We start from the raw sequence: 13,063 nt of genomic DNA, 5'->3' as shown, positions 1-13,063 counted from the left end.
AACAGGACAAATGAAACAAATCTTTTGTACAAAGATAAAACAGTAATATTACTCAAATTTCTCAGCTACAAATATTTTATTACATCTTTGTAATTAAGTTATTTACCCTGGAAGCATACAGACATTAAGAAGACAATCTTGGTACTGAAAATACGCATTTGCTGGACCCCCATGAAATCCCACTACAGTGAGAATAAAAAGAACATAAAAAGCAAAGGAACAGGGATCCCTGGGTGGCGCAGCGGTTTGGCGCCTGCCTTTGGCCCAGGGCGCGATCCTGGAGACCTGGGATCGAATCCCACGTCGGGCTCCCGGTGCATGGAGCCTGCTTCTCCCTCTGCCTGTGTCTTTGCCTCTCTCTCTCTCTCTGTGTGACTACCATAAATAAATAAAAAAAAATTTAAAAAAAAAAAAAAAAAAAAAAAAAAGCAAAGGAACAATCTCACAGGGTCTATAAAGAGGAGAAACAACACTGGGTAAAGATGGCAACAGTGTTTGGAGGATGGCCAGTGGACAAAAGAAAGTTAAGTGACTGAGCTGAAACCAAGCTGCCAGCCAAGGAAATAACAATCTAAGTAAGCAGATTTGGTTTTCAGAACCCTGAAATCATCAGCCATAAAGAAGGCAGAGGTGAGGCACAGAGCTGAAAACAAGAAAACTGGCTGAGAATCTGTATAAGGAACAATTAAAACCTTACAGGTCCCCCTTTCCCACTCCTGAAAGAAACAAAAGACACAATACCTGGAAAAATAAAATTAGAGAAGCTCTAAGCAAAGAAAATTAAGAACAGGAGAATGCAAGGTGAGGTACAAAATAAAATTAGATAATTTATATGCAAATCTAGATCCTGAATGGTGAAATACCTTCATCAGCAAAGACCTTTCCTCTAATCCTGAGTTCTAACACTTGTTCATACCAAAGGAGAGGCTATCCCTCAGGAGAAAAGGGGAAAAGGGACCTACAAATACTTTTTCTAGTAAATTTCTCTACAACAAACTGTCATTTTTCGATACCACAAGGCTCTAAGCTCTAAATTAGGCAGTCTAAAAAGTTTTCATTATTCATTCAATATAAGCAAGTAACTCTGAAAGACTTCAAATAACAAATGCTTAGAGGACAAACTGTTCTAGTGGTGACTTGTGCAATAAGCCCAGCTTCTCTCCCAAAGATACAAAATCAGCCTTAATTTAACTTGGCTTATTCTACTATCTCATACTGTTTTCAGTGTTAAGAAGAAACAATTCTTTCTCCAAGATCCTTGCTTCCTTCAAAGCTCTCTGGATTTACTGGAACTCATTTGCCTGGCCCTATTTAATTCTTGCATATATTTTTGATGTTCTCCAGAACTGTGCTCACAGTCAGAAACAGTCATTTGAACTAGAATACTATTTTATTCACTTTCATTCCCATCTCTATACTCAAATGCGATGGCTTGACAGGTTTTTGTAATATTCTCTGAGGAAAGAAAAATGTCCTCTTCATAGTAAAAAATAAAAAGAGAAAAGATAAAAAGTGTTCCATGAAAAGTCTGTGTTCTAAAGACAGGGTTGGAAATAAGTCTGAATCAACGATAACAGCTCCTTTCTCAATCTTTCATGCTGCCAACGGACTCCAACAGTGCCAGCAGTAGCCACAGTTCATCATTTCTCTTTAATATGAAACTAAGCCCAGTGGACGTGCCCTATGCTTTTCATGTATCTTTTTAAAATGATGATTATTTGAGGTAACAAGGAAGCATACATAAGGCATTTCAGCAAATTTTTCACGATTTTTTAATGCACAGTATTAAAAGAAACATACTACAAAAGCTTCACGACATTGGATCTGACAATGATTTCTTGGATATGGTACACCAAGGCACAGACAGTAAAAGAAAAAAACTCGACTTCTTGAAAATTAAAAAAAATTGTGCATCGAAAGATGCTAATAACAGAGTTTAAAAGGTACCCCACAGACTAGGATAAAATATTTGCAAATCATTTATTTGGTAAGGAATTGATATCTAGAACACATAAATAATTCCTAAACTCTAAAACAAAACACCTAATTCAATAAAGGGCAAAAACCTTGATTAGACATTTCTTCAAAGAAGAAAACATGAAAAGACACTCTACGCCACTAATCATTAAGAAAATAGAAATCAAAACTATACTGATACCACCTCACCATATGAGGATGAACACTATATATTATATATGTGTATATATATATGTGTGTGTGTATATATATTGTGTGTGTATATTATATATGTGTGTGTGTGTGTGTATATATATATATATATATATATATATATATATATATATATATTTTTTTTTTTTTTTAACCCACCAGAAAACAAATGTTGGCAAGGATACGGTAAAATCTGAACCCTTGTGCACTGTGGGTAGGAATTTAAAATGGCACAGCTGCTGTGGAAAATAGTATGGTGGTTCCTCACAAAATTAAAAATAGAATTACCATATACGATCCAGTGAATCTACTTCAGGATACCTACCCAAAAAAAACTGAAAACAGTGACTTAGAGATTTGTATACCCAAGTTCACAGTAGCTTTATTCATAATAGGCAAAATGTGGAAACAACCCAAACATCCATTGACTAATGAACAGATAAGCAAAATGTGACAGATACATATAATAGAATATCATTCAGCTTCAAATTCTGATATATATTACAACATGGATGAACCATCAGGACATATGTTCAGTGACTGTAAGTTAAGTCACAAAAAGATAAATATTTTAACCACTCCATTTATGTGAGGTACTTAAAGTAGTCACAACTACAGTGCAATGGTGGGGACACCTTGGTGGCTCAGTTGGTTAAACATTTGACTGTCAGGTTTTGCTCAGGTCATGACCTTAGGGTCCTAGGGCACCCTGTTCAGCAAGGAGTCTGCTTCTCCATCTGTCCCTCTTCATGCTCATGCACTGTCTCTCAAATAAATAAGTCAATCTTTAAAAAAAAAGTGCAATGGTGGTTGCCAAGGGCTAGGGAGTTCTTGTTTAATGGATGTACAGGTTCAAGTTTTATGAGACTGAAAGATGCATGCAAAGATGCATGGTGCTGATGACCATACAACATTATGAATATATTTAATAGCACTGAGCCATACACTTAAAAATCGCTGAAGGTAAATTTTATATGTATTTTATCACAGTAAAAAAAAAAAAAAATGGAAAAAAAAATGTAACACAGTGGATACATTTTCTCTTCCCAAAGCACACTGAACGTATCCCTACACAGTACTCATATCTAAGTGCTTTCCCTTAACATTACTCTAAGCTTGTCAAAACAAGTGTCTCCAGTGTATAGTGTAAAAGTGCCTGTTCCAAGATGGACAGGAGGCAGTTTTGTGTGGTTACTGAGATATCAGGCTCTGAAGTTAGGTTGCTAGAGTATATAAAGCAACTGCATCATTTATTAGCTGTCTGAATTTGAACAAGTGAGTAAATCTCTATAGCCTCAAGATTTCTCATGTGTGAGATGGAAATAAAAATACTATTATCTCAATGGGTTGTTGCTGAAAATTTAATGTAATACATGACGTTTATATTGTTGTTAAATATATTATTATTAAAATCATTCAACAATTTTTGTTGAACTGAATAAACTCTTGTTTAATATTATTCCATCACAGTTAAATTTAATGAAGGTAATAAATCTTATCTATTCATCTAAACAAAGGCTAGGGTTTCAAATTAGGTTAGATCTAAATCTAATCCTAGAAAAACTAAGCACACTCTAAAATTTGCACTTTCTTGTTCTAGGTTTCCTTAAAAGTGGAAATAGTTTTGTTTCACTAATCATAAGTTTTACAAATTGCCTCCATCCTAAAGACATTATGCAAGTACTTTGTCCTTTCTACATCTTATAAGTATTAAAATATTAACGGCTTAATACATAAAATCTATATTTTAATATAATGTGTATAGTCTTAAGTAACCACTTCACTTAAGAACCTATTCCATACTTACTCTGGTGGCTGGTTTCAGTTATAGTATTTCTTAAATAAGCTTTTGCTGAAAAAGTCATTTCCCATAATAATTATGACAGAAACTCATCACATAACATTAAGAACAAGTTTAGTAAAGGAATGGAACAAGGCCAGTAAATAATTATATATAAAGTATTTGTTTCATTTGAAGTATGAGTTTTACAACATTGCAACCATAAAAGAATCAAAATTCCATTCTACGGTTAAACACAATAAATTTGCGAATTATAAAAGAGAACAAGTGTATATTTCAATTGCCATTCAGAGAGTCATTTTTCTCCTTCAAAATTATAGGTACAATGTAAGTTATTGAACTTTTAAAATACAAAATTTTAAATACAAGAGTTTTATATATAATTATTATTTCCCCAATTATTTCCAATCCTTATTCAAAAAGACCTTCTTCAATTCAAGTAAACTGATTCTTACCTCCTGATTAAATTTATGTGCCATCTCATTAAGAAGTGAAGAAAAAAAACTAGTGTTTTGTAGCAGGACTCGACCCATAACTCCAAGATATGTTGACATCACGACAGGATACCTCTGTACAATTAAAATACAGCACACAAAGTTATATCAAGTTATGAGTACAAACATGACTATGAACAATTACAGACATAATAACAGTCAACAGGAATGTAAAATAGCATTCTCCCTCAAAATCATTTCTTTAGGATATACTGCTAGTATTATCTGAGGTGTAAACGTAACTCTCTAAATATATGTCATACAACATAATATATGTGTTACATATATATATTATATGGATAAAAAGAGGAACACAGAAAAAATATTCATCAATGGCTCATTTATTTACATCACTGTAAATACTCCTACGATACGTGGTACATAGGTCTACTTAAGAGAATGACTTAGAATATAACCGGTATTTTCATATATTCAATATGTGCTACAATGAGCACTATTCTTTCCCATTACTGTTTCAAATCTTTGCAGATGAATACACATGCACGTAAGTGAGAGAGATATTAAAAAAAAAAAACAAAAGCTATAGTTGGTGAAGAAAGAAAAGGCAAAGCTGCATAACTACCCTGAAAGTTACTTAATTTACCTTAAAACAATCCAATAGTAAGAAAAGCTTTCTTTTTGTATCTAACAATAAAGAAGAAATAATTTTCCAATGAAGAATGAAAATAATTAAAAGTAGAACCGTACAGTCCATTACTATCCTTAGAAGGTTATGGAAAATCTTACCTCTCCTTCTATAATACCTCTGAAAACACAGGGGAGAATCGGTTGAAACATCTGTGGACCTAATACTGGGTTCACTTTGAGGGCATTTTCCACAACCTAAAAACCAGAAAGACTCACTGGTAACACTTAATAATGCAAGTCAGTGCTTCATGCAAAATACAAGTAAAGAAAACAATGCATTGAATACCACACGCTAAATCTGAGAATACACACAAACACGAGGTATTCAATATTCTGGCACTAGACATACTTTTACAAGACAATCTATTAAAAATGGATTTGATATAAAATTTGATACGAAGTATATAACAGACACAGATATACATCTCACATGGAATTATAATTAGTCACATTCTAATAACAGGTATCAGGTTGTTAATATCAGTATTACATTTGCATACTTTAAACAAATAACCCTTACAAAATGTTGCACTAATAGAGCCAACAAAAGGCATTTCGTAAGTGTTGGCTTTTTTGCAGTAAGCAAAACAGTATGGTAGTAGCACAACACATAGAGATCAGTGGAAGAGGAGAGGCCAGAAATAAACCCCCAATTATATGGCCAATTAATCTTCAACAAAAGAGGCAAGAATATGCAATGGGAAAAAGAAAATTTCTTCAACAAATGGTGTTTGGAAAATCAATAGCTACACACAAATATAAGAAATTGGATCCCTTTCTTACACCATACACACAAAAAAAACTCAAAATGGATTAAAGACCTAAACGTGATTCCTGAAATCATAAAATTCCTAGAAGAACACATACACAGTAACCTCTTAGACATGAGCTGCAGAAACACTTTTCGAGATATGTCTATGTTGGCGAAGGAAATAAAAGCACAATTCAACTACTGGAACTACATGAAAATAAAAAGCTTTTGCACAGCAAAGGAAACCATCTACAACAACAACAAGACAATCCACTTAATGGAAGAACATATCTGCAAATAATGTATCTGATAAGGGGTTAATATCTATTAATATCTAAAATATTTTAAGAACTTATACAACTCAAGACCAAAAGAAACAACAAAACAAAAATAACAATCCAATTAAAAATGAGATGACATGAATAGGTATTTTTCCAAAGAAGACATACATAAGGCTACAGACACATGAAAAGATGCTCAACATCACTCATTATCAGGGATATACAAATTAAAGTTACAATGAGGTATCATCTCATACCCATCAGAATAGTTAAAATCAACAACACAAGAAACAAGTGTTGGTGTGAAGATGTGGAGAATAGGAAAAGATAAAGAACTTATGGTGTAGGGCAGCCCAGGTGGCTCAGCGGTTTAGCGCCGCCTTCACCCCAGGGTGTGATCCTGGGGACCTGGGACCGAGTCCCACGTCGAACTCCCTGCTTGGAGCCTGCTTCTCCCTCTGCCTGTGACTCTGCCTCTCTCTCTCTGTCTCTCATGAATACATAAATAAAATCTTAAAAAAAAAAAAACTTATGGTGTACACACACACATACACACACAGAATGAAATATTACTCAGCCATAAAAAGAATGAAATCTTGCCATATTAAACAACATAGATGGATCTAAAGGGTATAATGCTAAATGAAATTAGAGAAAGACAAACAACATGTGATTTCACTCATGGGTGCAGAAGGAACGGAGGGAGGGAGGGAGGGAGGGAGGGAGGGAGGGAGGGAGGGGAACAGCCTCTTAAAACCAGAGAACTGGTGGTTACCAGATGGGAGGTAGGTGGGAGGATGTGTGAAATAGTTGAAGGGAATTATGAGTACACTTAACATGTTGAGAACTGAGTATGTATAGAACTGCTGGATCATTATATTGTACACATAAAACTAATAGTATACTGTGTGTTAATTATAAAAGTGTTAACTTTTAATAGAGAAAAGTTAGTAAAAACTATACTCACTGTCCAAAAATCAATCTACCTTTAAGTTTATCAATAGACAAAAAACAGCTTATTGCCTGCAAACTGCTTATTTTTTGAGAAACAATCTTTTCTTTAAAGTTTTAAAAATTTTATTTATTAACCAGAGGCAAAAATATAGGCAGAATTAGGCTCCACGAAGGAGCAGGGAACCAAATGCAGGACTTGATCCCAGGACCCCAGGATCGTGCCGTAAGCCAAGGGCAGACACTCAACCACTGAGCCACCCAGGCGTCCCGAGAAATAATCTTATTTAGTTTATAATATAATCATATAGGTTATCAATCAGAAGCACTGATTGTCACAGGTGAGAATTTTGAAGGATGAGATGGGTTCCCTCTGTAACAAAAAGAGAACGAAATTCAAAGCAGAGTGAGATGTTTTTTGTTTATTTTTGTTTTATTTTTTAGGAAGAGATGAAGGCAGTAGTCCGGAAGCAGCAATGAAGACCAAGAAGCAATCTTTCATGGCTCCAACCCCACTGTTAAGAGGAGCAGGAATGAAAACACACAGCATTTGAAAGGGTTATGAGCAAGTACTAATTTCAAGCAGAGCCAAGTTGCCGGTTAGAACTTGTAGCAATGTTTCTCAAGGGTGATTACTGACATTATGAGTGGGACAATGATTTACTGTTCTGGACTACTCCATGTACTGAAGGGCTTTTATCATCTCTGGTCTCTGTTCATTATGTGCCAAGAGCATGCTCAAAATATGATCACCATCAAATATACCTCCATGCATTTTGAAACATTCTCAAGGTAGGCAAGTAATACCCATGGATGATAGCATTCTCTAATTTTGAGCAAGAGGTAAAGGAATGTCCAAAGAAAAGTATAAAAGTACAAAAACTTTTACAGTAGGCCTAATGTTACGTTATCTACTAAAAGATAAAAGTTATCAGAGCTCCTGACTAAAGGCAACAGGAGATGAAATTCAGAAAATAATTAAATCTAACCTCAATAAAGCTTATTTAAAAAAACAGATTTGGAATAAAGATGGGGAAGATGTAGATAACTAGTAAACTGAATCTCAGAAGTTCGTGTCACCACAAAGTCTCTATTTTAGCTACAAATGGAAAATAAAACCATCTGCTGACTGTTAGACACACATTTAACTTCATTTCCTCCTGATATCGTACTATAATTACAGTATAAGGATTTTAAGGGGAAGGGACATAATTTTAAAAGGACCAAGGGATGAGAGATAAAATACTGGAAGGTATAAAGAAGAAATTCAAAAAGTAACTGATTAATCAGGTAACAGAAAGCTAAAATCAAAGGATGCAATGGACAAGGTGGAGAAGCAACTTGATTTATAGCACCTCTATCTTCTCCCTATCTCTCATTAAATCCAACAGAAATCAGGACTTTCTTTGGGGAGGAGGGTAAGGAAAAAGCTAAAAGACTGATTAACAAAGTCTTTTTTAAGAGAGATATTTTCAGGGTGCCTGGGTTGCTCAGTGGTTAAGTGTCTGCCTTTGGCTCAGGGCATAACCCCAGAGTCCTGGGATCAAGTCCCATGTCAAGCTCCCGGCAAGGAGCTTGCTTCTCCCCCTGCCCGTGTCTCTACCTCTCTCTGTGTGTCTCTCATGAATAAATAAATACAATCTTAAAAAAAAAAAAAAAAAGATTCCCAGATATTCCCAAAACTCCATATCTAGGAAACTAACCATCTCTCTCTGCAGGAGAAGATAGTGTATTATCTTTAAAGGGTCTAAAAAGATTTTCCAGATTAAAAAGGCCTGATAGTGTCCAGTACAATCAATTAAAATAAACCTACATCAAGGCACATCATTGTAAATGTTAAGACACTAAGAACAAGAAGAAGCTATAAGCCTGGGGAGTTAGCATGGCTCTGGAAGAGACTTCATCAAGAAAATTAAAGAAATACCTGATGGGTCGATGCCTCTTAACATACTGAGCAGAGACTACTGGCAAAGAATGTAGTGCATATAAAAATAACACTAAAAAAAAAACTATTCACTCCAAAGATTATATAAGTTTGTGCAGAAAAGGAGAAGCAATCACCTACTTAGATCATTATGACTTACAGAATATAAATTCACTTAAATGTATCACTCAATAGAAATCAGCTGTCAGTATGATTTTCTTTATATGTGTGTGTGTGTGTGTGTGTATTTAATTATTATTGCATAAAGGATCCCACCCAAATATATCAGGGCTAAAATGTAATCTTTGTATTTGAAAAGATTAGGAACCACAGCTAGGGGAGATGAGGTTATTTCTGAAAAATTATGTAGGAAAGTGCTATTATTAGACTTGGAGGCAGGGGTTGTGAAACAGAATGAAAAGAAAATTCAAAAAAGTAGAAGTGATAAGATCTAGAAGACCAAGTGAACAGTTAACCACAGGTTACTCCTAGTTTACATGTCTGGCCAATGGGTACAACCGTGGTCCCACTAATAATAATGAGGTTTTGTTGTGGACATGATGAACCTTGTGATGCTTGAGATGTGATTATTTCCACACATGATACTTTACAGTCCACTTTCCGAGGATAGCAGTTTGACATAAGAGTCACAGAGTTCAAATCATGACTGAAGGAAGTTCCCCTGCAAACGTAGAATCAAAATCCTTCTGGACATTCTGATCAGCAACCCATTGCTTTCTACTCTAAACAAAATTTTGAAAAATTCATCTAATGATTTCAGTGTTAATAAACAATTTGATGTATTTCGAGTGAAACGTATGTACACCCACATGGTCTAGCAGCTCCCAGAGGAAATAATTTTCAACTAATCAAAATATTAAAAGTAATTTGCAGATATTAATAGAATTTAAATCATAACTAATTTTTCTTGGGATGGGAATCATTACATTCTCAGGAATTTTAGTTTGTTGGATGTATTTTAATCAGTTTAGTTTTATTCTGATCCTCAAACTGTCCCATCATTAGCCAAGTGGGAACTCCTTCACATTGATTCAAATTGCAACCTTTTGACATCCCACCTTCTATTCCTTGTCTGCACAAAAGATCTCTCCCAGTTTGTCTTGAGTATCTCTTGTCTGAACTCTGGACATAACCAGCAGGAAACAGTATTTACAGACCACAATCTATGCTGTGCAATATATACTGCACTGAACTGACATTGCTTCTAGTCTTTTATTTAGACAACATTAGGATATCTATTTTCTTTTTGTGGAAGTATATAACAAATTCACCAAATCCAACTAACATTATAGCATTTTAATTGTATATTTCCATCTTTCTCCGACGTTGAAAACTCTCAGATTGTAACATTAATTTGTTTCTAACTGATACATATAACATTCCACATATATATTTAAGTGTTACGAATAATTACTAATAACAATAACACTGCTGATGCAATTTACAATTTCCCTGTGTTTCTTTTTGTTCTAATGTTGTATTTTACCACAGATCCACATGTAAAATACTATGTACTAAAATTACTTGAAATATTCTTCTCAGATGGCTATGGCACCAACACAATAATAGATTCAAATGTCTTAGCTCTTTTATGATCTTTAGGAACTGCTTTTACTTTATTATTTTAAACCATATAAAATAACTACTTGGCTCCAAAAACCAAAGTAAAAAGCAGATACACATCCTGAAAGATCTACCTTCTATCTTTTCTTTCTTCTTCCTAGATAACCATCTTTATTAATTTGGCTTATTTTTCCATTGCTCTGTAGGTTGCATTCTTTAAATATAAGAAAACTCTATAGATACTGGTCTTTGTTTATAGTCTCAGAATCACTCTAACACTACATAGAGAGGCCATCTTCATTCTTCTTTGAGCTGCACAGTACTCTTCTGTGTAGTTTAATAAGTTGGGATATCTCCAATTATCTAATTATTAGTAATTATTTTTATCAGTATTTTGCTATTATAAATCAAAGTTCTACACTTTGGTTTTATTCCATCCCTTTTCTAAATATACTTAGAACAGACTATGTTTTCAAATCCCTGTGGAAAAAAGGCAGGCTTTTTAGCTGGTGTCTTGTACTCAAATCATTTTCTTGTATTAGGCTTACACTGCAAATAGAGTGGTAAATAGCATGGAGCCTGAAGTCAGAATGCCTACGTTTCTAACATGGCTCCAATACTTTCTAGGTATGTGACCTTGGACAAGGTATTAACCTCTTTATGATTTAATTTCTTATCTGTAAAATGGGGAAAAGAACAGTACTATCATCATAAGTTTATGTGAGGATTGAATGAACTCTGTTACGTGCTTGGAAATGTGTAGCATATAGTAAATTCTAGCATTAGCTATTACTATTATTATTATGGAATAAATTATACCTTAAAAATATTTGTGCCACCTTAAATAAGTCTTACCATAGTGAATGAAAGCAATCTGGCTCATTACTGCTTGATAAGACTATGATAAGAGAATTTCAAAACTCAAAGTGGTATGTATACATACATACAGAAAAACTTCAAATTAAAGAGATGTTAACAATTCAAATTCTAGTATTTTTAGAATATAATTGTATTCACCTAGATAACTTGTTCTGACTCACAAAATATAATAAAGCCTATTTTTGCTCTTAACTATTTGTTCCAAAAGCAGGCATCCTTGTCTTTCTGATTTTCATAACTTTATAATTTTCTGCTTCAAAGAACAAAGCAGTTACTTCCAGATACTGTCAGAAACAAGTGGAACAGTGACATTTAGCCAAAAATAATATTAAAAATGTTATATGGATTACTATATTAAGAAACCGTATCTGAGAGGTATTAAAAATGAAAATAATTGAGCTAATATTAAAAACTCTTAGTATACCCTTACTGGAACTCTGAGAATAGGAAAATGACAAAAATTTTAAGAGTTCTCTTAGCATTCAGGTACAGGTATAAAAGGACCACTGTTCTAGAATATTCTCTCATTTTAAAAATGTAAATAACTTATTTATGATAATTGGCATATTTCTAGTATTTATCATCAATTAAATAATAAAATTCAGTTTCTGAGATTTCATATAAAACATACAGGCTTAGCTACAGCGATGTCTACATAAAAATAGTGTTAAATGTTATTAGATGGCCAATTTTTAATAACCTATCAATCAATTCCTGTTGGCATAGAGAGAAACTGATTTAGTCATGTTAAATGATATAAATATTTTAATATATACTTGCACGATAAATGATTTGTGCTGAATTTTTAAATAAAAAATTACTAGGTACAATTAGGAAACAATAATATCATCTTTCACCTCAAAGGGAAAAGGTGAAGCAAAAAGATTTTTTTCCAGTAAAATTTTCAGGGTAGTGTTATACATTATGTAAATTAGGAAATTTCCATAATAAAAAATTTTTAGAAGACTGTGTTACAATATAGAAAGAAGGAATTAAATACAATTAATTTTAAAGGGCGAGTTGAGATATATAATTCCTGAGAAAAAATAAAGCTCTCTCATTGTGTCAATTGCCTGCTTAGTTTGAAATTTTAATTAATGTATTCTTTATTTTACATAAACATTTATTTAGAAGAAATGGTCCAAAGGAGAGGTAGATAGCTTGGTTTGTTCTGTTTTCTTCTTACAGCCAAAAATCTTAACAACCTAATAAATTACATGGCTTACGAATACAGTCGCCTATTTTGCCCTGAAAGGAAATTATGTAATTAGACAACTATTTAATTATACAACTAGGTAAAAAGAGGCAACACCTAGTATTACCTGATTACACAATAGGCATTGATATAAGGTTATTGTTATACAGGCAAAGTTATCATCCCCATTTTATAGACAGAAAGTGAAGAGCAGAGATTAATCTGCTCACTGTACACAGCTGTGAGGCAGCAAAGTCAATACTGGCACTTTCACTTCAGTCTATGCTATAATGTTACCATAATGTTATTTCTCCTCTAATTATATTATTTTGCAATAATACAATCAAAAATAAATTGTAAAAAGAAAGTAAACATTCTCCTTGGGG

General features: G+C 33.6%; 1 protein-coding gene across 3 annotated transcripts in view; it reads right to left on the bottom strand.

The window, feature by feature from the left end:
- The window catches only part of IPO11 (importin 11), a 201,413-nt gene that overhangs the window by 75,519 nt on the left and 112,831 nt on the right, over positions 1–13,063 (bottom strand). For all 3 annotated transcript variants that reach the window (XR_013379936.1, XM_077897964.1, XM_077897963.1), the window contains exons 25-26: positions 5,212–5,307; positions 4,426–4,539 (exon numbers count right to left, since the gene is read on the bottom strand). Coding sequence is in view for 2 of the 3 variants with exons in the window: in XM_077897964.1 (XP_077754090.1) it covers positions 4,426–4,539; positions 5,212–5,307 (210 nt within the window). In the remaining variant the exon portion in view is untranslated. The remainder of the gene's footprint in view (positions 1–4,425; positions 4,540–5,211; positions 5,308–13,063) is intronic.

The sequence above is a fragment of the Canis aureus genome, chromosome 5 (genome assembly GCF_053574225.1).
Source record: "Canis aureus isolate CA01 chromosome 5, VMU_Caureus_v.1.0, whole genome shotgun sequence".
In the NCBI taxonomy this organism is placed as follows: domain Eukaryota; kingdom Metazoa; phylum Chordata; class Mammalia; order Carnivora; family Canidae; genus Canis; species Canis aureus.
This window is presented reverse-complemented; position numbering and strand designations above follow the sequence as displayed.